General features: G+C 41.0%; 1 protein-coding gene across 1 annotated transcript in view; it reads right to left on the bottom strand.

The window, feature by feature from the left end:
- SAMD3 (sterile alpha motif domain containing 3) overlaps window positions 1-20,989 on the bottom strand; it is a 51,438-nt gene extending 30,449 nt beyond the window's left edge. Inside the window, exons 1-3 of the mRNA XM_046006198.1 lie at window positions 20,896-20,989; window positions 20,052-20,243; window positions 16,874-16,985 (exon numbers count right to left, since the gene is read on the bottom strand). Coding sequence (XP_045862154.1) covers window positions 16,874-16,985; window positions 20,052-20,243; window positions 20,896-20,974 — 383 coding nt within the window. The 5' untranslated portion in view covers window positions 20,975-20,989. The remainder of the gene's footprint in view (window positions 1-16,873; window positions 16,986-20,051; window positions 20,244-20,895) is intronic.
- Window positions 20,990-26,774: the final 5,785 nt, after the last annotated feature.

The raw sequence follows: 26,774 nt of genomic DNA, 5'->3' as shown, positions 1-26,774 counted from the left end.
TCTTGCATCTATTCATCTATCCGCAAATGGCTGAGAGCTCATTAGGTATCTCTGTTTTCTTTCCCTTCACACACACATAAATATTTGTAGTTCTGGAAAACGTGTCTTACTAAAATTGACCATGGAATAAAGTCTGAAGTTGGAAAGAAAATTGATTCATTCATCTTGAAGACGGAATAGATAACGCATAGCTCAAAACTGAATAAAATACCCAACTAAAAGGGAGTAAGTTCCAACTCAGCAAAGCAAATGAGGCACACAATTAAAGTCTCAGCACCTGACTGAGGAAATTCTTCTAAGGGCTTTACTCTGTTACTGTGTATAGTGACCTACAGGATCTGCTTAATTTAGTTGGTCTTTGGCCATTTTAATAAGGTAAACTGAGTTTCTAAATTAAAAGTACGTATCAGATACTAACATTCAGATGAAGTTTCTAGAAAGGACTACAGAAAACTATAGCCACAGAAAGCAAATCAAGCTGATCAGTGTTTGCCTGGGGCTGGAGATCAGAGCAGGGACTGACTGCAAAGGGGTGCGAGGGAATTATTCAGGGGGATGGAAGCACCCAAAATGGACTTGACGGGGGCTGCACACCTGTATAAATTTGCCAAAATCAACTGAGCTCTCTATTTTAAATAGATGAATTTTATGTTACGTAAATGATACCACAGTAAAGCTATTTATAGAATTAAATATCAGAAGCACTTGAAAACTTTAAAGTTAGTAACTGATCATCAAGTGTGTAAAAAGAAGAACCTAGGGGCACCTGGGTGGCTCAGTGGGTTAAGCCTCTGCCTTCGGCTCAGGTCATGATCTTAGGGTCCTGGGATCGAGCCCCAGGCTCCGCGGGGAGCCTGCTTCCTCCTCTCTCTCTGCCTGCCTCTCTGCTTACTCGTGATCTCTCTCTGTCAAATAAATAAATCTTTAAAAAAAAAAAAAAAAAGAAGAAGAAGAACCTATAGTAAAATTTCCTAGCAAGTTACCAGAGGCAATAGGCTTGCCTTGGAATGGAAGCGAAGAAGCAGAGGCGAGCCGAGTGGAAGACAGGAGAAGGATTTCCTGAATTAGCCCAAGTAGCTTTATTTTCTGGCACACCAATGGAATCCTTCATTGTCCAAGCAAACTTCTGATGAGTTCTGAAAAGCCGGGCTTCCTTTAGAATTTGAGGTCATATATTATAAGAGTGCATGAGGCATAATGAAACAGAGGCAATAAAAAAAGAAGAGAGAGCGCTCCCCTCTCTTTTCATGATAAGCTCTGTCTTTTATTTCCCCTTTGGCAGTCCTGTATCAGTGGGGAAAATATGTCCTGGCTAAAAGAACCACACGGATAATTTAATGCTTGACCCAATGAAGCAACCGGCAATTCCCAGGTGAAATTTGTGCTTCAGCCCAAACTCCTTCCAGTATGTTTCTCTCATTTCATTCAATCTTTCGACCAGTAGTTACTGGGGGACAACCGTATGCCATTTCATTTTCTACAATTCTGATTTCCTTTCCTATTGCCTTAACTTCTTTCCTTCACCTGTGATCTATCCTTTGCCCACTCAGAGCAGGGGTGTAAAGTAGGGCAAGTTTTGTTGGCTGTATTTTGTGCTTTCCCAATGATTCCAAAAGGGGCTATAACTGTGCCGGTGTTAAACTTGGTTTCCGAACATTTTACCTCCTTCCCCCCCCCCCCCAGAAGTTTTTAGTGGCTAAATTAGCTGCATGATGTCTCTAGGCTTGGAGGTTGCTATCTCTTACTGTCCTGCACCAGTGGGTAACTTCAGTATTTCCACGCCATCAGATAGGCCTTCATACAATGTTTACTTTCTTGTTCTATATATTTTCCTATATGTCACTTCTCCACAAAATAAGGGTAGGGAGAGTACAGGGACTATACATTTTTTTTTTCAAACTCCCTAAATGTAGCTAGACACATACCAAGTTCTAGCAAAGCTAGTTATTCCATCTATTCCATTTTCCCTTTAATGGTATCATTAGGCAAAATCAGAGGCACCAGTTGTTTTTTTTTTTTCTTTAAATTAAAGCAATTCAACAAGGTATTCTGGAGATGAGGGGAATACAAGTTATGCCAACTAAAACAAGTTCAAACAAATGCTACACAAGTAAAGGGACTCCCCAGAAATTAAAAATACGCTCTAATTTGGAAGCAGATAACTGCACACACAATCATTTACCATTCATCAAATAGTATTTGCATTGAATCAAAAAAAAAAACTTTATGGTGAGGTTAAGATTATTCATCTTATGTTAATTGAGGTACAGTTGAGCAGAACACCAATAGAAGTCACCCTAGAGCAAAGGCAGGGATCAAAAAGCAATCCCAAACCGAGAACACTAATATTTCGATTCCCACCTCAGGTCCAGTGCTCTTCAACAAAATACCACAAAACAACGAACCGCTGATCCAATGGATCTCAAGCCTGGGTATCCAATAAAATCAACAGGAAATCTTCTACGACAATATTAATGGCTAGGATTGAACCCTGTCTAACTGAATCAAAGTCTACTGGACTAAATACTCAGTTCATAGGTAGAGTTGATATTTGTAATACAAAAACTTATAATAAAGTTGATACATCTGATAAATGGCAGAGTCATTGTAGCAATATACATTAATTTTTAAAAATATTATGAGTTGAGATTCTCATGAAAAAGCTTGTTGGATTCTAAAACGTCTAACTTTTTAAAATTTTCTTATATTTACTTTTTTTAATTTTTAAAAAAGTTTTTTATATACAATTTAATTAACATATACCGTATTGTTAGTTTCAGAGGTAGAATTTCATGATTCATCAGTTGCAATACAATATGCAGTGTACTTCAATTACGGTGAAAAATCATCTAATATTGCAGACAGTAGGGGGCTCACCTCGGATAAGGAAGATGGCTCTAGTAAGAGCAGGTCAGGTTGAGCTCCAGCTCTCTAGGGAAAGATTTCAACTATGAGTAGAAGACAGGGAGCAGAGACTTTCTTTTATCTCCAGCAAGATACTTTCGCTTTAGCAGAGTTAGTGCACAATGACTGATGAAAGGATGAATGTGGTCAGCTGAAAAGAGTGGTTATCTGTGCACAGCTGAATTCAATTTGGTCTCAACAATATTGTTAACATTTCAGGGTTCCTTACTGCATTCGCTAGCCTGGTGAGCCAACTCACCATCTACCCTCCAAATATGTCGCTCCCGTCATTCCCATCCTGCCTTTCCTTAATCTCTTGCACATTGATCTCTTCCCAGTCACTTCGTAAGACTACCTACCCGAGAGTTAATGATGATTACCTAATTTACAAATCCAGGGACTTTTAAGACTGGCCTTTTTCAAGACTTTTCTGACCACATTTAGCACAACTGAACACTTTTGCATAGCTCCCTTCTTTCTCGTTTTCTACACACTATTTTACTTGCCTCCTCTCTTTCTATCTCTCCAAGAACTCATTGGTTTTATTTGCTGACTTTTTTGTCCTTTATCCTCTGTGAGAGTTTGCACATGGCTTGGTCTTTGCCCTCTTAATCCTCAGTATTGATCTATGCTTTCTCCCTCCTACAGCTCACCCAACCCCCATGGCCTCAGCTCTGAGACATATGTTGAAGGACTATAAATCATCCATAATCTTCTCTTTTCCAAGCTTTATCCTCCACCTCCAGCAATTTGTACATTATTCATTTCATAGTCAACATGTCTAAAATAATTTATAATCTTTTCATTTCAAAGCCACTTTTCCATTTGCTACGACTGAATTGTGTCTCCCCCACCCACATTCCTATGTTGGAGCCCCCCATCCCCAGTGAGACTGTAGTAGGTGATAGGACTCTTATAAAAATAATTAAGGTAAAATGAGCCTCTGATATACAGGATTTATGTCTTTATAAGAAGCGACATCAGAGAGCACACTCTCTTTCTTCATCATATTGGCCATTTGCATGCCAGGAAGAAAGCTCTCACCAGAAACCAAACTGGCTGACACCTTGATCTTGGACTTCCCAGTCCCCAGAATGTAAGAAATCAGTTTGTTGAAAACACCCATTCTATTTTATTATGGCAGCTGAGCAGACTAAGATACCATTCCAATATCCATGTGTCTTTCATTGTATCACTTTGTATCTCTTTTACAACTCAGACTTAACAGTTAAATGTCTTAATTCTTCACATTTAGGTGTCATGAAAATTTCTCTATATCTTATTTCTTATACTTGCATACTTCTCTCCATTGTTCAAGTTACTACATTTATCCAAGCATTCATCACTCAAATGTGGACTACTTTGATAGTTAACTAGCAGAGTTCTGCTTCTGGAATGGCCTAATTAGCTCACACTGGACAAATTATCCTATGAATAATAGTTATTAGCATTGGACAACATACAAAAATAAACAACTAAGCAATAAAAAAATTATCGGAAAACACCAGAAAGTAGAAAAAGAGCAGGCAGATTCTGAAGAGAATCTATACTTGGAAGAAAAGTATAGACATAGAATGAGTTTCCATTTTTTTTATGACTTGTGGCTGGAAGGCAGGCCTCAGGCGGTGCTGCTCAAAACTCTAATAGAAAACCTGCAGTCTTTCTGGACTAGTGAATTAGCGGACAGAATTTGGGCAACCTCCTCTCAACCTACGAAGAGAATCGTAGAAAGGAGATAGCTAGCAAGAGGGAACTGTGAATTCTGTGAATAAACTGTCCAAATCTTTGGCTGATCTAGAATCACACATGTGCATAGCCCAACTAAGAATAAGAGAACTAAACTTGGATTTGGGCTGATCCCCAAGACGGTTTTCAGTTCAAGTCCAACCAATTTTGTTGCGTTGCAAAAACAAACTAACCAACACTCAACATTCTTAGAGTAAATAGTACAGAATCAAGAGTCTCCACACTGTGACATTCACACTGTCTAAGATACAATCCAAAATTATGTAACATGAACAAACAAAAAAAAAACCCAGAAAAGTGTGACTCTTTCTCAAGATAAAAACATTTAACAGAGTGTGATGCTGAGATGATCCAGATGTCTATGAGGACTTTAAGACACCTAGTATAACAATGTTCAGTGACTTGAAGGAAAATATGCTAGAGTGATTAAAATAATAGGACATCACAAAATTCGAAATTTAAAAAAAAGTACTAGATAGGATTAACAGTAGAATTGACATTATATAGAGAAGAGTCAGTGAGCTTGAAGGCAGAGCAATAGAAATACTCTAATCCAAAAAATGAGAAAAGAGACTGAAAACCAATACGGTAATAGTTCAATTTTTAAATTCTGTGTTTTCATATTTTATCCCTATAGACAGTCATAAAATCTTCTCCTCTTGATCTTCTCTCTAAGTTTACATAAACACTGATATCATCATGTCAGGGGAGCAGCCAGCTGTCACCGGTTAATGGCTTCCAGGTTACTCCTTGACCCAAGACATAGCCCAGGGACCCAGTACACTACACCAGTCTTGCTTGACTTAGTAACCATGCCCAAGAGAAAGAAGCAACTCAGGTTCTAGGCCCATGGCTCCTGATCTAACTGAATGACCACAGCAAACTCTGCCAACCCAGACCTGGTCATCTGAGCTCTGGACATGTTAAGAAAGCTGCCAATGATTCTATTCGAAAGTAACATCTATCTGTAGCTTGCCAGACTCCCAGGTTCCTATAGAGAAGCTCTTCCTAGCACCCAGTTGCCCTGTCATGATAATGAAATGGATGTCCAAGAGGAATATCCATGAGAAGACCATCTCCAGAAAGAAGACAAACAAGATATTCAGACATGAAATAGAGCTGGAGAAGAAGCCAATATACATGGAGAGTAGGCTATTGCTGGCCTCCTACATTTGTCCTAATCACATAACAAATTTTGCCCTAATTTGATAAACCCTTGGACTATCACTTCAACCATTGTCTTTTGAAGCAGTTTATTCTGAAGGACCACTCAGGTTGTCTGTCTGTGACTGACAACACCTCACAGTGACTGGAGTCTACAGAGGAGGTCAGCTGTCTCTGGGTTTATGTGATCTGATAACTGGACATCATGTATGAGCCACATGCAGCCCAAATACCCAAGAATCCAGCATTGGGCGGGGGGGGCGATATTCCCTGTCTGTAAAAAAATTAAAAATACTTCAGGTACTGCAAGATTGCCGGGATTAGACAGAAGCCAATGTGGAAATTTCACTGCAAATCTAGAAGTCCCATAGTTTAAAGACCAAGTGTATGGGACAGCTGAGACTTTATCTTCAACACCTGACCATACTAGGTTTTTTGCCTTTTCTGATTCTTCATGGGAACTTCACCATTTTCCCAATTGTTATAAGCTTGATACTCTTCCTATTTACTTACAGTGTAACCCATAGGTTGAGTGACATGGATGATTCAGGATTCTTCTGTCCCTAGCAATCAGATACAAAGCATGAACAGGGTAGATGGGCCGTCATGGACCTAGCACACTATGTTCATCTCTTTGATCAATAGCATCTCAGTCTCCCTGAGAACAGGGTTATTATTACCTTTTTCTAAGGGAAGGTCTGAGGAAGATCCATCCTTGAACATCAGCCCTTTGGGTTCCTGGAACTCTCCCAGAAGAAAATGGCTATGATTTATTAACATATTTGAATGTAAAAATGTATGTTTGGAAGGAAAGACCTGGAACGATTCCCTGCAATAAAACCCCATTTAGAGCTATTGAGTCTTGGCAGCTATTTTATCCCCCTGAAAGCAGATACTCTTGCTTTAGGGAGAATATAAACTCTTGAACCTCCAGACCAGAAAGGACATTTTCTCATTCTTCCCTTGTACATCTCCACAAATAAAGCAGGTGATAGGGTTTTTAGATTCTGTGAACAAAAATAAAATTCATAGTGTGTAACTTCTGAACACCCCAAATTTGAATTCATCATGATAAAAATTAGGACCATTCATCATATGGTCCAATTTAGGGTTTTACCATCAGCCATCACCCAATGTGACTTCTCAGATCCAGGCTTCTCTAACTCCAGAACACACTACCCATGTGTCAGCAGTTGTTTCTCTCACCCTGGGAGTCTGAAGTTTCCCCTCATTCCTCTAGGCTCATCTTAAGCCCTCTCTTCTGATAGACTTTCCTCCACTCTTTTGGCTTTGGGGAGTCTTCCTTTGTCTGCACCCCCCACATGGCCTAGTCCAGTGTTGACCCTGTGGGTACTCAACTAAGTCTTGCCTCCTTATCTGCTTTGATTTCCTTGTGAATTTGTGGAGTGGAACAGTTTGTAATAAAAATGTTGTAAGTGATTTAGGAACTTTGAGAAAGATCAAAATTTAATATTCTGTGATAAATACAGTCTTCTATTCCATGCATTTGTGTTTTCACACAAAAAAATTGACATCTTTCCAAAAGGAGAGTTCTATTACATTAAAAATCCCCAACCTATCTCAAAGGAACCATTGACTAGCAAGGCATCAAGCCAATGTGCCAGCAAAAAGAAGGACCACACAAGTCCTTTTGTTTGAGATACGAAAACCAATGGGACCCAGATCCTAGAGAGGCAGATCTGGGATTAGAGCAGCATCCTCTGTACACACAAAAGGTATACAAGAATTGGGCTGTGGCTGTAGAGAATTACCAAATGATCAAACACACTCCTCCTCCCCCAAAAAATCCTCCCAAAAAAGTTCTTCTCAGTATCTCACCCAGGCTCAGCTGTGTCCCATAAGTCTTCTCTACAGAACCAGAGTTCCCATCACACTCATCTGAATCTTGGTTGACTTTTGGAGACACAGTCATTTCATGAATCAGCCCTGCTTTTTTAAACTTCAGCTCCCAGTGGCACCTTCCTCCAAGGGCACCTGCTAAGAGATCATCTGCCACTTTTAGGAACAGTGATTTTTTTTTTTTTAATCTTACAAAATAATATGGCTTTCCAGTTTTCCAGGAAGAACAATGGACAAATGGGGCACTTTTCCATGAAGAATATCCATTCCGGCTACAGGACTTGGTCTTCATATCCAAAGTACCTCCAGGGGTAGTCTTCCCACCATCGAGAGGAAAAGCAGTGACTCTGCTCTCCAAGGACCAGACTGGAAGACTGTGTCCCACCAGTCACTTTCTTTTGAGATCTCATTTTTCATTTTATTCTTCCCCACACCCAAGCTCACAGACTTCATACAGTGACAGTGTTATTGATTGGCAAGCCCAGCCCCGTGTTATTGATTGACATGCTGAAGCCAAATGACATGTGACCACAACAACATCTAAAGGCTGAGATGGTTTTGGAACCAAGAAGAAGGAGGAGGCCACTGAAGGCTGAGACATCTGTTTAAAGAACTCGCTGTCATCTTAGCCTAGAAAAGAAGAGGATGTTATAACATGTCTCTTCAAAATAGTGATCACACTTCACAACTACAAGTTACACAGAAACGTCGCTCTGTTACACACCAATGCTCTGGAAATCACCCGCTTTACTTAAGCTCAGCAAGACTCTCCACTGCTGAGAAAACAAGGTGAACCAGAAGTTTGGAAAAGCTCAGTAGAGAGATACATGCCAATGAACAAGCTGAGGTACCACCTCTAGAAAACAGGGAACAATGTCACCGCAAGACACGCCTGGATTAGGAAGAAAATGCTCTTCTGTTGCTGGAACTGATGGTCCCCACCGCCAATACAGAAAATGTTTGCTCCACATTGTCAGCATTCTGATGTTTGCTTTTAATTTGTGTTTTATAGCTGCGAGCTTTCACATCTGCCATTTAAACTGTCAGGCTTCCAGAGGAATTTAGTTTCTATGTGTGAACACATAGTCAGACCTAAAAAAGGAGGTAGAGATGTGGAGGGCATCAGGCATGTCCTGTGGCACAGACAGACAGACTCCTCTCAAATTCTCCCCATCTTTGGCTGCCAGTGTGAGATTCAAAGACCCAGCAGCCTTTGGGGCTCTGACTAATCACAAAAAGAAGCCGAAAATAAACAAATATTTTATGTCTTCCCATTGTTCAACTCCTCGTGGTATTGACAGACCTACAAAAACCCAGAAATTTCTAGCCTTGATCTTTACTACTTATACTTACAAGCATGACAGTCACAAGAACTCACAGATAGGTCTCTCACAGAACTATCATGCCCAAGCTCCTCTTTTCCGTTTTTGTTCCTCATGCACACGTAAGCAAAAGTAATGAGACGTTACCTACTTCGTTGTTGCAAAATGGTTCAGTACTACCATTTCTACTTTAGAAGTATCAAAATCTGATCTCTCGGGAATGAATGGATCTAAGGTAGCTTAAAAAAAAATCCGCCTTCATATTACTAGACTTTTGGATCCCGACCTCACAGAGAACAGTGTATGTCCTTAGAGCAACTTCTGCAGGGGTCAGTGGGGGGCCGGATTAAGGTAAAAATTTCACTTCTCAAATCTGGCCCAGAGTGCTGGCTTTATGTGCTTCATGGGGCAAGACCTTTAGTGACTTGGTTTTCCCCCAAATCTGCTCACCTGGGCTGGGGTTTGCCAGTTCCATCCACTATATGGTTCCATAAAAATCACAGTTCTGCGCCTGAAAGGATTCAGGTAACCTGATTTATCACTGACTCCTGTCCGGTGTTTACTTATATGTAATGTTAATGTATAAAGTAGTGAGAAGAGGGAAGGGAAGGGGAGGAGAGGGGAGGGGAGGGAGAAAAGGAAAAAAAAACAGAGGAGAAGAGAAGAGGAGAGAAGAGAAGAGAAGAGAAGAGAAGAGAAGAGAAGAGAAGAAGAGAGAAAGAAAATAAGACAAAATGTAGTGAGAAGCCCAGGGCTTCTTCTACTCTATTGAATAGACTATTAGACATCTCCTTCACAATGATATTCTGATTGTTTTCTTATTTTGGATAATGGCATCACCATCACCCAGTTGCTCAAGCCTAAAATTCAAGAGGAAACTTACCATTGAGCAAGACTCTTCCCTCCCCCTGCGTTAATTAACCATCAAGTCCTCTTGATTTTATTTTTAAATATAATTTTCACCACTACCACTGTCTTAATTTAGACCTTCATCATCTATTCCTTAAACTTTAGTCTAGCACCTTCCTCCTCTCATCTTTTCTCCAATCCATTCCCTACATCACTATCACAATAAATGACAAAAACTCCCTGTGATCTCAAGCAGTGGTTCTCAATTCTCATTATGAATTAGAATTGTGAGTGGAACTTTAAAAAATATTGATGCACTGGGGGGCACCTAAGTGGTTCAGTAGGTTGAGCATCCAACTTTTGGTTTCAGCTCAGGTCATGATCTCTGGGTCGTGGGATTGAGCCCTGGCTTGGGCTCCGTATTCAGTGGGGAGTCTGCCTGAAGATGCCCTCCACTCTGCCTCTCCTCCCTCTCTCTCTCTCTCTCTCAAATAAATAAAAAAATCTTTAAAAAACAATACTGATGTACAGGTCTCACACTGTCTGCTTGAGCTGCTGCAACAAATTAGAATTGGGTGGCTGAATCAATAAACATTGACTTCTCACAGCTCTGGGCAGTCTGAGATCAGGGTGCCTGCACTGCTGGGTGCTTGGTGAGCACCCTCTTCCCGGTTTACAAAGGCCATCTTTGGTCATATCCTCACATGGTGGAAGGATAGTCAGCAAGTTCTCTGGCCTCTTCTTACAAGGGCACCAATCCCATCCATGAGGGCACCACCCTCATGACCTAATTAACCCCAACGGCCCCCTTCCAAATACCATCACGTTGGTATTAGAGTTTCAACATATGAAATTTGGAGGGACACAGACACTTAGTGACACTGACAGCATTGCATGTCACCAGAAATTCTCGTTGGTGTCGTGCCTTGCTTGCTACCCAAGGGTGGCCCCAGCCTTGGCATTCCCTGGGAAATCATTAGACATGCTGAATCTCAGGCCCCACCCCCGGCCTATGAAATCAGAATCTGCAATTTAACGAGACTCCCCGGTGATTTCAAGTGCAGAAGAGCTTGAGAAGGACGGGTCTGGGGCCCTGGTATCATTTGTTGAAACCCTGCAGGTGAACCTGACATACAGTTGCTCAGCTCATGCGCAGAGCACAGAGCCTCCTTACCTCTTACCACCTCCCGCAACTCTGTCTTCTCCACCTCTGTCTCTCACCTTCCCAAAACACTCCACAGGATCCCCTCTACCCGTTCAGGGGTTTGTTTGCTTTGCTGTAAATGTCCTTTTCCTTTCCTGCCCTGTTTTCCTTCACCTGGATTTCTAATCACCTTTCAAAATCCTTACTCCATTTTCGTGAAGTATCCCCCCAGAGGCTTTGTCCATACTCGCTTCCCTGAAAGTCTACTTCTTTCTCTTCTGTACTATGTCTGTCCCCTGCACCTCTCCGCTTCTGCATCTCTTTCCCGCACGGCAGTTGTCAGCAGATATGCTGGTCTTGTCCCTGAGGGAGAGAGGTCCCCTGGACGAGGACTATACGACCCCCCACTCCCTTCCCTCACAGTCTAAATCACGCATAGCTCATGTATGGCGTGTATGTAGTAACTTTCGTACTGAACAAAAAGGGGGACATGATTAGAACTCAAGCTTATTTCAGATCTCTGAAGACTTCATACTCGATTTAATGGGAATGTGCAAGGGTCAGAGAAGCATTCATCAAGGGTCTCAGCCCAGTTTCCCCTGATTCTGCAGTTCCTGTCTGGCTGGGCCCGCAGGTATCCTCTGCTGAAGGAAATTTCAGTTCTAGCTTAGTGACCCGGCATTCCTCACTTCATCTGGGTCTGTGCTCAAGCATCATATAGTCAAAGTCAAAAGACTTCCTAAAAGTGCCATCTGAAATAGAACTCTCCTGAACACCCCCAGCCCCCACACACAGGTGCTGCTCACTCTCGATGCCCCCTCCTTTTTTCTTTGCATTACTGATCTTCATACCACTTAAATATGTTATAACGGAATGTCGCATGTATTGGCTATTTTTCTCCCCCTTTAGAACGTGGTACAGGAGGTTTGGTCTGCTGGCCCAGACCCAGCATGACCCAGAATCAGCATTCAGTAAATATTTACGTATGAGATGAATGAATGAATCCTGGCTTGGGTAAGAAATCTTTAAGTCAGTATTCCCCGCCCCCACAGATCTGTTTTGTAATGTTAATAGATATGACCCAGAGAAAGAATTCTGGGTGGAACAAAGTTAAGTGGGTTTTCTCACTGCAGGACTCCTCATAGCATTTACTCTGTTTGTGTACATTGGGACATCGCTTATTAAGGACTGGAGTTACAATATAACACTTCCAAAGGTCAGACCCTTTAGGTACAGCTATTGCAGACACCCTGTGGCGGGGAGAATGTGCGCTCCTGCATTTCCCTCTGAGGGATCCTTGCTCTACTGGCCTGTGACAATTTATTACATGTATTGTCTTTGCTGCACTTCACTGAACCTCTTTCTATTAGGCACTGATTAAGATGTGCCAATGACTGCGAGGCCCCTTATCTGAGTGATCGAGCCGACAAACAATACATCAAGTGGGGACCCACTGTCATATGCCTAACTGGGCACAGGCAGTCCGGTAAGATCATTCTGCATTTCCAAGGAAATGCAGACCAACGAAACAAATCATTAAAATAATTTTTAAATATGCATGAAACCATGACTAATTTATAATTATGCCCAAAGAGAGAAGCAAAAACATCTGCACACATATACTTAAAGTCTAAGCAAAGTGTTTCTAAGTAACATTTAGGAAACCTCTACCTCCTTATTTGATTTCATGCCTTATTAAGCACTAAAAGGGAAGCAAATAGTGTAAATGAAAAACAAGGAATGGCGTTGCAAAAAAAAAAAAAAAAAAAAAAATCTCTTTCCAAAGGGTCACCAGTACATGTTGAAGATGGGTCTTCATAATCAAGGAAGAGCATTTAACCAATTCAGTCACCTATCACCAGAGAAACCCGCATTATATCACAGTATCCTAGCATTTCCCTGGCTCCCAAAATTTATCCACTGGGACACACACATCTCTACTAGAGACTTTTCAAGGGCCGAGCTCAGGTGATCAGCTTGCCTCTAGAGCATTCTTTTTCTTCTTGTTTGCAAATAATCTGGGTGGAAAGCACATGGTTGTTTTAGGGACAAGAGAACAAATATCACAGGAATAATTCCAGCCACCTTGTATGGTGTGATAATGGTTGCCGTGTACTTGAATATGCCATCCCATCTGGATGTCAAGAACTACATATATAGGCGATGTTCCCATCTTGCAGAGACCACCTGTCAAGTAGATGGAGAAGTCAGGATTCCAGAGCAGGTGTGTGTGCCCAAAGTAGACACTTACTCCACTATCTCTCCCTGTCTCTTGAGACCAGATGGCTTTGTGAAAGCCTTATAACCAAATGCCCCAAGCTTTCTAGCCTGTTCCAGATGAGTGACTCATAAACTCTGGAGTTTAACTGTTACAAAGTCAGCACATTTAGCATGAACTGTATCGAGAGATCTAAAAAGAAATTGATGCTATTCAAATATTTATCCCACCCCAAGGAGATATATTAAGTCTTTCATTGGATGGCGTACCCTCAGTTCAATTTAAAAATTCCTACTTAGATTCCGTGTGCGAAGGACCATGAGGACTGTGCCAGTGCCCTGTTTTCAATGACAAAAAGGGCGTGGTCTTTGCCCAGAAGGTGTTTTCTGTCTCATGAGGGAATAAAGATGTTAAAGTGATCAATTCCATTATCTCTGTTTAAAAGTAAAGCAAGAGATACATAGACACATAGAAAAAAAGTTCTCTGTGTGGCCTGGAATAATAAAATGGAGGGGCTTGTAAATGAGAGGTTTTGAGCAGAATCCTCAAGGATGATGGGAAAGGGAAGGGGACAACCCGGACACAAAAGCCTTGCAACAGGTCGTTCTCTGCATTTTGTTGAAGGAATAGCACCCCAGACAGAAGGGCAGGAGGGAGGAGGCAGGGAGGCAGGGGGGCTCCAGTGAGTTTAACTCACACAGCTGGATGACTGAGTCCCTGTCTGAGACAGGATGTGGGAAGGGAATCTTCAGTCCAGTCCCCCATCCCCTCACCCCCCATAGGCAAGGCTCTGGATAAAAGGCAGGACCAGAGTGAAAATATTTAAAATAAGTATATTGCCTTTAATCTGCCTCTGTCCACAACACAGCTGGTTGCCCAAGAGGGAGCAGCACTGAAAGACTGAGTCTGTTGGCTGGGATGAGCAGTTTTCAGGGAGAATTTTCTTCGAAGTCAGGGCTATGGCAAGGTAGTCACATGCCAGGCAGTTTGAACAGTGTGAGACAGCCATGAGTAGTGGGATAAACTCATCCTCATGGTGAGAAGCAAGAGAAGGCCGACAAAAAAAGCAGAACAGAGATGGAGACGGTCATCACATGGGTCCACGGTGGAGTGGGGTGGGGTGGGGGCAGCTTCCTCCTTGCCCCAGGAACTTATGGGCTTTGTCTTGGCATATGATATGAAATGTTTTTCTTACAACAGACTCCCCCTGTCTAGGGTTAGTTGGAGTAGATCTGTGTCTCTTGCACTGAAGGGGGGGGTGTCCCTTTTTGGACATATTTAACTCTGAGGTGCTTGTGGATGGAGAGGGCAACAGGCAGTTCCAGGGATTAGGAGAGACTTACTGGCTACAGAGAAAGATACGGGAGTATCTGCTCTGCGTTCCAAACCCTCCTATGTCTTTCCATTTCTAAGCCATTTCTGTTTTTTCTGCCCCATGTGAAGCGCTATGAGGGATGAGAGACACCTGTGTTCCTCTGACCAGCCATGTGAAAAAAATGCTGGTATCACAGCTGGTTCTCTGCTGGTATCACAGAACTGTTATGAGGATCGAATGTCATCTGAAGGTTTAGAAAAGAGAGGGGTGCCCAGGTGGCCCAGTCAGTGATGTGTCAGACTCTTGATTTTTGGCTCAGGTCATGATCTCTGCATTATGAGATCTAGCCCCGCATCAGTCTCTGGGCTCAGCACAGTCTGCTTAAGATTCTCTCCCCATCTCCCTCTGCCCCTACCCAGCACCCCTGCCCCAACTCATGCTCTCTCTCTTAAAAAAAAAAAAAAAAAAAAAGACTTAGAAAAGAGAAAAGACCGACAGAACCCATAGAAGGCAACAGCCTCATCACCCACTGGCAGCAAATAAGGAGAGAAAAGTCCTATGGAAAGTGGGACAACTACCTGGAATGGTGTTCCAGGAGCCGAAAGCAGTGCCCTGAGTGCTTTCCATGGGCTTCTGCTGCGCTCAGCACTCGGCAAGCATTATCCGTTTTTACATAATGGTCCCCACAAAAGCACCGTGAAGAGAGTAATATTGTTATGATTCCCCATGTGCAGATTTGGATACTGCTTGACAATGGTACTAGGGTTGGGCCACCGAGACTTATCGTCACTCTTTCTCTCTCTACTCACACCTGAACAGTTACAGAAGGGACTGGTTGTTTCTGGAAGCTGAAGCTGATGGAAGGAGTACTTGAGAACTTATGGTTCATTCCATGCACCCAGAGCCCATCAAAGGAAAACACTCGAAATCCACAAGCACCTATGTGCAGAAAGCAGGGAATGAAGCCATCATTAAAATGTATTTACATTTCCTGAACCGTGGTTTCAACCAGAAAGACCATCGGAGCTACATCTCACCTTGGTCATTGCCTTCCACCTTCTTGTTCACCTCCCCAAGCAGAAGGCAATAGTATCAAGGAAGATGGGCTCTAATACCGAGAGATCTTCGGGAGCTGGGGTCTTTTTGCCCAGGGGTGGGGGTGCGAGGTTGAAGGTGGCGAAGAAGGAAAGAGGACAGAGAGGACAGCCCAGATCCAAAGCCCATTTTGGAATAGCTCCTGATCAAAGGTGAAGCTTTTTCCTGACTTTGAGCGGTTGCTGGGGCCTGAGGCTACTGCCCGTGGTCCCCTGAGACCCTCTCCTAAAGATAGTAGATCCTGCCTGAAGTGGGAATGACATATTCAGGAAAACTAGCCAGAAGCCTCTGGACTTCTCTAAATCTCAGTTTCGTCTATGACCATACCACCCTCAACGTGCCCGATCTTGTCTAAGTCTCAGTTTCACTCATTTATCAAACGGAGAGAATAATGCTCACCTTGTAGGGCTGATGTGGACTGAATGAGATGATAATGTGAAAGTTGAATGAAAACTATAAAGCTCCCCCCCCACTCCCCAGCTTGACTCATCCCTCCCCCCCCACCCCCGCTTGACTATTGCCTGATTATTCTCCTACGCGAGTTAACGTCTCTCCTTTCAATGACAGGACATTTAAAGAAAAGCATTTGTTGGTGGGTGACTGAAAACCATAAGCATCATGACTGATGCACAAACCACACAGGCCAAGTGGCCGGGGAATGCCAGTAGGCCGCCGTGACTCTGTATCACATCTTACCTACATCTACCCTTGAGAATTTGTCTGACTTTCATATTCCTGGATCTAATTCTCTAGGTTTATGGTTTCCCTTTGTTCCATTGTAGCCCATATATGGAAATACTATACCACGTAAAATCCAGTGTAGAAATACAAGGAAATATTTGCCAAAGCATCATCTCCATCAGAACCATCAACTTAAATCAACTACAATGACAAAATTCAAAACAAAAGCAAAAACACCACAAAAGCATACTCTATGGGGCATTATTCTCTGAATAAACGACATTTTTGTGGCTACTGCCAGTCATCCCAGTTTATGACAGAGGAATCCTCTTTCTCCTTAACATGTATTTGAAAGATGCTTACTATCATCTCCAAACTTCACTTTTCCAATATAAAGATTATAAGGTTTAATCTTCATCTTTTACCAAATCTCTTCATCACTTGATTAAAGATTCCCTTCTGGTAAAACAAAAGGTTCTTACTTTAGAAATGCATTTAAACACAGGACATCTCATAAAAAATAAAGACAAATATTATCATTCAGCTTTAAAATGTTTAGAAGTTAGCAACCCCACCTCTGTTTCAGTACTCTTTGGTCGATTAGTCCATTTTCAAAGTTTTCAGCTGCATAGAAAGATGGCGTCTGCTTCCCACAGTTGACTGGACTAGGGAATTGTTCATCCCTGTCACCAAGAAAGAAGAGTTGGGTTAGGAGCTGTTCAACAGGAGCCATAACTGTTGAATCTTGTGGCCACTCTGAGGGTAGAAGACAGCCCACAGTGACACCATAATCTGTGTCCACCTTCTAGCTCCAGGTTAAGGTTACAACTAAGAGAACAGAAAAGAAAGGACACTCTGGAGTCATCTCACACAGTGGTTCATACATGCCAGGATGCAGACTGATACCTGCTCACAATGCTGTTTGCACCAATCGATCATATTATAAATGGTGCTACGGCAATCCTTTCTTCTTTGAAATGATGGTGATAATAGAATGTTATCTTTAGGGTGCCAGGATGGCTCAGTTGGTTAAGCAACTGCCTTTGGTTAAGGTCATGATCCCAGAGTCCTGGGATCGAGTCCTGCATGGGGCTCCCCGCTCTGCAGGGAGTCTGCTTCTCCCTCTGACCTTCTCCCCTCTCATGCTCTCTCTCACTGTCTCTCTCTCAAATAAATAAATAAAATATTTTTAAATGTTATTTTTATTGGGTAGTATCCCTATTCTGCCAAAAAACAAAGTGATTAGCTCTATATCAGATTCCTTCTCCAGTCCCTGCCATTTTGGGGGGGGGGGGGACGTCTCTTCTCTGTGGAATCCAATACCCTTGGAACCACAGTCCACTAACTGGCCCCCTTTACAGCTGGTACGGCTGAAGCCCAGAAGGAAAAGCAAGTTGCTCACAACCTCAGGCTCCTCAGTAGTGGTGCCAGGAGTTGACCTCAGTCTTCTGACTTTCTGTTCTTTGATTTCTCTACCAGCTCCAGCAACAACAGCAACCGAAAAGCAACTGCAAATACTCCCACCTATTACACGTTCCTGTGATTTCCTCAAGTCCGAATAGGATGCCAAATATTCTGTCCAGATGTGACCTACAAATACTTTTCAAAAGAACAAACCGGGCAACCACTAGCCATTAAAAGAAATCTGCACTCGAGTTGAAACCCATCTGCAATCTCTGATCCAGAATGCCATTATCGACTCTTTAGAAGGAGTCTTAAGCATCGTTTAGTCTACCTACTTCATTTTGCAGTTGAAACTAAAAAAAGTCAAGCAAATCTCCAAGGTTAGATGAGTAGCTATCATCAGAAGAAAGGTTTGAACTCAAGTGTTTTGAAACCTAGCTTCAGGGTTCTGGCTTCTACGCCCAGTTTCTTATCTTTAGTAAGCACCTCCTGAAAGGGTTTAATTAAATAGCATATTCTCATGCAACAATATATTTGTCACATGACAACATATTATTTGACAATAAGCAAATATAGCCAATAAGCACTTAAACCAAGTATAACCAATAACCCCACCTGCAACTGTGGCTTTGTACCAGATTAATGTAGCCAATCCTTAAAGTGGATAAGCTATTTACCACATAGACTGAAAAGCCCTCTCATCAATTCCTGGATTACCAATGTTTCAAGTCTTGGCTACACTTGCAAATGGCTTTCTTTACCAGGGTAACAAAGCTTCGAATTTAACATGCGACTGCTTTGAAGGAGGAAAGATTTTCTCAAAGCTTATGATACAACCAACATCAGTGTAAATTAACATGAAGTTAGGTACTGTATTACTTTTCACAACCTACAGATGAAGCAACAGGAATGTCAACATTTAACATAATCAATCCAAGGCAGTCGTAGAACCAGGAATGTAGCCCAGATTTCCTGGCAGTCCAGCTAGTTCTCATTTACTGGAGAACACTGTAAACTGATACGCAGTGGAAACAAGGCTGTCTGTTTCTTCCAAGCTGTGCCTCAGGCAATATCAAGATTCCAGTCAACTGAAGGGAACTTCCAACTTAGAAGTCCAACCCACCCAAGAATGCTGGGAAATTACTTTAAGGTTCACACCCACCCTTTGCGGAATGGCGTAAAAGAATGCAATGGGAAGTGCATCAGAAGTCACATATTGAAGAGTGTGCTTTTTACACAGATATGTCAAACCAATATTTAGGAGAAATCCTTGGAATAAATCTGAGGGTAGAATCTTCAGGGCAACCACGGACCACTCCTTCGAGACCACCTGCCCCCATCTGTGTTCTAAATACACAAATATCCTAGAGGCCAAGTCTCTGTAACCTTGCATTGCTTATCAAAGAGCAAGGCAGCAATTATTACAGATTTAATCTGAAAAACTAAAGACACAGAATAGATTTCATCGAACACCATAATCTTACTTTAAAAATTAATGAATAATAGGTCTGTGGCAATTATTTAACCTTTGAAACTTGGCAAAAAGTCTCAAATACAGAAAAACCAAGTCAGAATGTTTGAAATGATCCTGGGGCACATAGATTTGTAAAGTGAACATTTTAATTTGGTAATTCCAGCTATCACTCCTTTCCATTGCAGAAGTAAGTGATAAAAAAACAAAACAAAACTAAACAACCAAAAAAAAAAAAAACAAAAACCACCACCAACAACAAAAAAACCCATCCCTGAACCTCAAAGGCACCACCAATACTTCGACATGATTTCTGTGGGATGTGATCATAGCATTCAGGATTCGAAGAATACCCCTGAGAAATTAGAAAACTCATTGTGGCAAGTAGTCTTCAGCAAATGATACTGCGAAAGCCTCTAGAGGAGAATATAAATTACTTACTATAAGAAATTCTTGGCAAATAAATACATGAATAAATAAATAGTTTGGGGGGAAAAACAAAGGAGCAGTATAAGATGCCTTTCCTAAAACCTAATTTAAAAAAACCCCAAACTGCAGGAGTCTCTTTGCACTTGTGTTCTATGTACACTCCAACCGCTTGCTACAGAGCTTTCTATGTAGGAACTCCCAATTCACGGGATTTCCCTAACAACTGGGGTCATTGTTCGAAAAGCAGTGTATTAAAAGAAAAAAAAAAGTTGTAGATTGATTCCTGAAACTTTGCAAAAATGTCCTTAACGAAGATATTAGAAATACTGTACCTACAAATTTGCTGAAAATGGTCACAGTTTTCAAAGTGTTTTAACCCCCACATGTCACGCTCTAGTCCACATCGAGAAAGCACAGAATCAAAACTAAGGTCATTCAGGAATAGACTTACTCCGGGGCTGCTCCTGCTTGAGCGAGAGGGGCTGTTTCTCTACGGCTCCCAAGGGGCTCCAGTCTTTGACTCCTCTGCTTATATTTTTTAATTAAATCCATCAGAACAGCCTGGTGCCCAATTTTCTTCACCAGTTGCTGAACCATCCGATCATTAAGAGCTAGAAGAGCGGCCCCACTTACTTCTTCCTCTGGAAAAAAAAAAAAAAGTCTCCACATGCTTGTCCAGTCCACAAACACAACACTCTGAACAGGCAAAGTCATTTCTGGTGTTAAAAGGATCATCTAAACTTTCCCTCTGAAGTTACAAAATTATCTCTCTTTGACAAACAAAGAACGTTGACACCTTATCATTCCCAACAGCTGTCTGCTCCTAGGAAAGTATCAGAACATGGAGTCACAAAGAAACTTTTTGCTTCCCCAGGGGGCCTCCCCGGCTTCTGATTATTCTCTGTAAGAGGCACTGTTTTTGTAAGAAAAAAGGTTTCTCTGAAAAAATCCTTCTTAATAATAACTCCCAGGCAATATCCAATACTTGTAAATCCGACACTGATCAGAGCACAGGCTGCATTCTTTAAGGACAAGAGCGGTATCAAATGCCAATAGCCAAGGTGTATTCTGACTAGCTCTTCCTACTTGACTTTATTTGAATTCTTTTTCGAATATTACATCCTCCTCTGGATGTTAGATACAGTCAGCAAAGAAAGGGAAGTTCCCCAAAGTAGCAACTCCACACCCACATTCGCATGCATTAGGCAACAAGAGTAACAAATTACCAGTAACAGAGGACACTCAATAGCTAGGCTGCCCTGTTAATATTTTTTCAAAGTGTAAACAACTCACCTTGAAACCTATGAACTAGCTCTCCTAAGTTTTTCTCCACCAACCAACTGCAGACCTGATCAACTGACCAGGTTTCCATGGCTGTGTCCTGTAAATACACCTGTAGAATGAGAGGTCAGAGAAGGATTCTTCCGTTTTTTCTCTGGGATTGTTGTTCTTTTATTTTTTGTTTTTTGTTTTTTTTCCCCAATCAGCTCTCTAATCTCAGCTCCTCCCTTTGCCAGACTCTTTGAGACTCTCAACACAAAGCTTCTTTAAGATTACTCTTCCCGGAATACACATCTAAAAGTTGCTAATAAAACAAATACTCTTTAAAAAAATGAGACCGGTTGGAACCTATTTCCTAGTCTTCTTTCTCGAATGTCTTCGCCTTCTCCTACTTTTTTCCCACAGGCATCCCTCAGCTTTACTAACAGCCCGCCAGAGCGGTACAATTGTACCCAATCCTGTACCATTAACACCCAGGTCTCCTCACAAAGCAAAGAAAGGTGTGAAATTCACCACTACTAGGCTCATCAGGAAGTGGTTGACATTTACAAAAGGGGTGGGCAGGGGAGGAAGGGAGGAAGGATCAGATAAAAGCCTGACAGAGATACTTAGTAAACCAAGACTGTTTAACCCCTTGTGGCCCCCAGCTAGGAAAGACAGCTTGTCCTCCTGATTACTTTGGTTTAGCAAGGGGAGGAAGTACAAACCAGATTTCTCAAGAGAATCTGAATGTTTCTTTCCTTCCTTCTGTTAATACCCTTTAAGATAACTAGGAAAAAGAAGCATGTTGATTGAAAACTTTAAAAGAATTGAGTTGGACAAATTTAAAATGGGTAGATAAATATGTTAATAATCATTAAGTGAAGGATGTATATACAAAGCTGACAAGATATGTTCTTCAACTATTCAGTTATTTTTACATGCCATTATTCTTCTGCAACTGCTTAGAAAATTTTAACAGGTGTATCAATTTCAGGATGCCTGGCTGGCTCAGTTGGTTAAGCATCTTCAGCTCAGGCCATGTGGGATCGAGTCCCACATCAGGCTCCTTGCTCCCCGGGGAGCCTGCTGTTCCCCTGCTTATGCTCTCTCTCTCTCTGACAAATAAATAAATATAATCTTTTTTAAAAAGCATATCAATTTCAGTAGTTTTAAAAATTTCTCTTAGCATCTTAGTCCTGTTTTTTATAATTCCATCCAAATTACTTTAAATGGACCAGGGAGGAACTGAAAAAAAAAGAACAAAACAAAACAAAACAAAACATTTTCATCTTTTGGCATTACTTTTTATTTCATCCTTTAAACGATGCAGTACTTGTACATCGAGACGCTGACTCTTCTATGAAAACAGCACAAAGCTACTCTTAAAGAAATGGAACCATAAGGAAAGATACAGCTATTTATTAGATTGTGTATTTAAATTTTATTGCCAGAAGTTCTCAAAATTATTATTATTGTATTTTTCGTTTTGCGGATTTGAGTCCGTTAGAATTTCCAACATCACAGTTGGCATGGTGGGGAAGGAAACATGTTTACCTTTCAGACTACAACCACCTGAGAAGATAGCGGTCTTCAAAATCCATTTCCTCGAAAACAAGTCCACTTCAAAGTAATAAGCTACATTCTCATATGCATTCACAAACACCAAGCTGCAAAACTGAAAACAAGGGTTAAATATAGAAGACCGGCTTGCTGAATTACAGCAGTGGATTTAATTTGCTAAGACAACAGTAGCCACAGAACACCTCCCTTAGGCTAAGCTGCAATAGCACGGTGTGAAAAGTCATTATTTGAAAGACTCTGGTGTAAATTAAAAATCACACCTTCCTGTCACACTTCTGGCTTCCTTGTGAAAAGTAAGACTTTAAAAAAATAATAGAAAAGAAAAGAAAAAAAAAACTCACAATACTCTAAACTCCAAGATTAAAAGGTATGCAGAGCAGAAGATACTGCCCTGAGGCCATCAATGGATAAAAGGAAATTTGAAAATAAAATAAGTACTTGGAAACCATCTCGTATTTTTAAACTCCCAGATATTCCTAATTCTACTTCCAGAAAAAACAAAACAGTTATCAAGTTATAACTTCATATGTACATAATCAGATTAAAGAAGTGTAGTTCTGACCATTAGTTTTTCTGAGTATTTAATAAAATAAAATAATATCACTTCCAAGACAAGGTAACATCTTTTTTTTTTTTTTAAGATTATTTATTTATTTATTTGACAGAGAGGGATCACAAGTAGGCAGAGAGGCAGGCAGAGAGAGTGAGAGGGAAGCAGGCTCCCTTCCGAGCAGAGAGCCCGATGCGGGACTCGATCCCAGGACCAAAGCAGCGGCTTAAACCACTGAGCCACTCAGGCGCCCGACAAGGTAACATCTTTAAACGGCAACCCTGCATCTTCCTCTCACATAAATAATGGATATATTATTTATGACCTTAAACTTCACAGAGGAACAGAAGACATGTCAAATGAGAAAATATGTATCCAGCAGCTTTACTGCGTATCCAGCAGTTTTAGAAACATCTGAAGTAATTTTGAAATGTGAGGACAAGTACGATCCCTAAATATTTTAAGGCACAATAATAAAGAGAGAATGACATAAGAACATTATGTGTGAATACCCCAAACAAAGCATTTTCATTATTCGATTAGATTGTGCTTTAATAAAATAAATTTGTAGTAAATATTAAAAGATCACGTCTAATTAAAGCCAGGAAGAGATAAGATTTCAGCTAAAGCAGCTTAAGGGCAAGTTTTATTTAATAAATTTGTTAAAGCTCCAAAAAGGGAGATAGTACCAGCTTCCATGAATGTGGTTTATAATCTTCAAGGGTGATGTGCCATATAACACCATCAACCACAAATAAGCACTTTTAAAGAAAAATATGAGGGGCACCTGGGTGGCTCAGTCATTAAACCTCAGCCTTCGGTTCATACCATGATCCCAAGGTCTTGGGATTGATGCCCTGTATCCGCTCCCCACTCTGTGGGAAGCCTGCTTCTTCCCCTCCAACTCCCCCTGTTTGTGTTCCCTCTCTTGCTGTGTCTTTTTCTGTCAAATGAATAAATAAAATCTTTTTTAAAAAGAAATAATAAATACTTTTTTTAAAATACGAAAACATCATTTCAGTTTTCTTGCTGTTTGCATTTTTCTTTTTCTTTTCCCAGGGTCCCAAAGCTGAGGCAATGGAAGGATTTTTAAAAGCTTTTCTGGGGCATTAAGTCCTCTCCTGGACCAACACCCCTTTGCTTCCCTGCAAAAGATGGCAAAGGACATCTCTTACCGTAATTGTACTTGAAGAAAGAAGGCATTTAGCAAAAAATCAGATCCTATTAGTGAAAAAGAAGGAAGGGATTGGTACAAAAAAAACAGGCATATGGTAGTCACACGGAGCAACGTCCAGGCAGTTCTGTCGGGAGCAGCCTTGTACCACAGGAAGCGATGACGTCATTATACTCCAGTGAAGCGAATCATGTCATCCACTTTGGGTCATTGTTCATTCCAACCATCATCTGACCAGCAGGTATAAAAACTGGAATAGTTAACTAGAATACCTTGCCCGCCTTTGTCATCAAAATGTCTGCTGCGTAGGTAGCTCAGAGCTAGGTGAATGGTGATAAAGAAGTTAGAAGCCTTACCAAGAACATAGGACGTATCCATAAGCAGAATATAATATATGACGGGTGCTGTAAAAAGCACTTTGGGCTGGATTTCCCCACTCTCCTGGAAATGGATTGAATGGCTCTTAAGTTGGAATCTGAACAAAAAAAAAACAGTTCAGGGGCACCTGGGTGGCTCAGTGGGTTAAAGCCTCTGTCTTCCGCTCAGGTCCTAATGCCAGGGTCGTAGGATCAAGCCCTGCATCCGGCTCTCTGCTTGGCAGTGAGCCTGCTTCCCCCACTCTCTCTTTGCCTGCCTCTCTCTCTACTTGCGATCTCTGTCTGACTCGTGATAGCTGTCTGTGAAATAAATAAATAAGTCTTTAAAAAAAAATACAGTTCAGATAGTGAAAGAGGCAGAGAAGGGGAATCAACAGAACGCACTAAAAGTAAAAAGTCAGCAAAAAACAAGTCATGTTTCCGAGGACCTGTAGGTGCACAGGACTGTCTGGAGTGGCCAGAGCAGACAGGCTCTGAAAGATCACTGGAGAGCTGGGAATCCTGTACCCCAGCTTACGGATACAGGTCAGCTGGGGGGAAGTCTTTGACTTGGTTGCTTATTCCATGCTTTAGAGGGATTATTTACAAAGTCGAGCAAGATAAATTACAGGAAAGGGTGTTCTTTCTTGAAGTAAATTGTGTATGACAAGGAAGGGTTTAGCTTTTACTAAACATTCCTACATACACCAATTTTCCTTCATTTTAAAACGACAGATGTTTATATTTTCTCTCAAAAAATTATGGAAATAGGGGCACCTAGATGGCGCAGTTAGTTAAGTGCTCCACTCTTGGTTTCAGCTCAGGTCATGATCTCAGGGTGCCGAGATCGAGCCCCACCTCAGCTCTGCACTCAGTGCGGAGTCTGCTTGGAATCCTCTGTGTCTCTCCCACCTGAGCTCTGTCTTTCTCTGAAATAAATAAATAAAACTTAAAAAAATTATAGAAATAAAACTTTTAATTTTTCCATAAATCCCTGACAAAAACACACAGAGATCTACACAGTTACACAGGTTTTTGTTTGTTTTTTGCAGTTTATGTTGATGTGTTTCATTGGCTTGGTGTCAGCTAACTGTATAGATCTCAAGAGACATTAACCAGAACCATATGAAATTGACATTTTTGTACCTTCAAGAGTCTCAGATCAGTAATTTCTAATGGTTGAACTTACCGACTAAAATCTTGATTTTCTGAAAGTTTTCAGAACTAAGTCTTTCTGGGTTTCTTGTGTCCAGCAAAACTTACCAGAGGCATCTGTAATCCACACCACCCCCAAGAAATCTGAGGGAGAGAAGTGGGGAATACAGTAACAGTAACTTAAACTTTATATTTCTATGTTAAAGAAACTAAGAACAATTTATCTGGGAGGTTAATCAAACTAATGAAAACAATAGCAATGGGTGAGGGTCCCAGGACTTTTGGGACTTTTGAGTCAAAAACACCCAGATCTTTTGGTCTTTGAATCAAACTTATGGTTCATTCTTGCTTCTGCCTAGTTGACTGTCAGAGTTAATGGCTAAACAACGCAGACTGCAATTCTCTGGGTTCTTGCCAGGGAATACTATGAGCCTTGGTGTTAATTTTTTTATCAGAAGCTGAATGTGTATCTGAGAAGTCTTGATCGTCTGAAGCTGTCAATTCTTTCAGAACTAATTTATGAATTCCCATTCATGAATTAAAACACTGTTTTATGTTTTTACTTAACTATGGTACTCATGTTCAACTGGAAGGACAAATGGGCAAAAAGAGAAATTTTTGGCAAAGGATTTGCTTTCCCAGATGTTCAAAAGTCCGATAAAATTATAAGAAATGTAAAAGCGCGGTACCGGGGCAAAAGAGGACAGATCATTGAAACAGAATAGAAATCTGGAAACAGAAAAATACATATGGAAGTATTAAAAAGACGTAGATTCAAATTGCTAATGAGAGAAGGGATTATTCAACAGATTTTGTCGGGACACTACCTCATATCACCTATAAACTAAATTCCTCAGATGAGGTAAAGAATTAAATATGAAAATTAAATAAAAAAGAAGTAAAATAGTCTAAAATAAGATTGTAAAATCAAAATAAAAGATTGATAGATTTGACTACTAAGAGGGAAAAATATTTATGTATACATATATAAAATATAATTATAAGGAATATAATGTTTAAAATCACTAAATTGTTCACCTGAAACTAATATTACACTGTATGCTAACTAACTGGAGTTTAAATAAAAACGTTT

Source organism: Meles meles, chromosome 5 (assembly GCF_922984935.1).
Source record: "Meles meles chromosome 5, mMelMel3.1 paternal haplotype, whole genome shotgun sequence".
Lineage (NCBI taxonomy): Eukaryota > Metazoa > Chordata > Mammalia > Carnivora > Mustelidae > Meles > Meles meles.
This window is presented reverse-complemented; position numbering and strand designations above follow the sequence as displayed.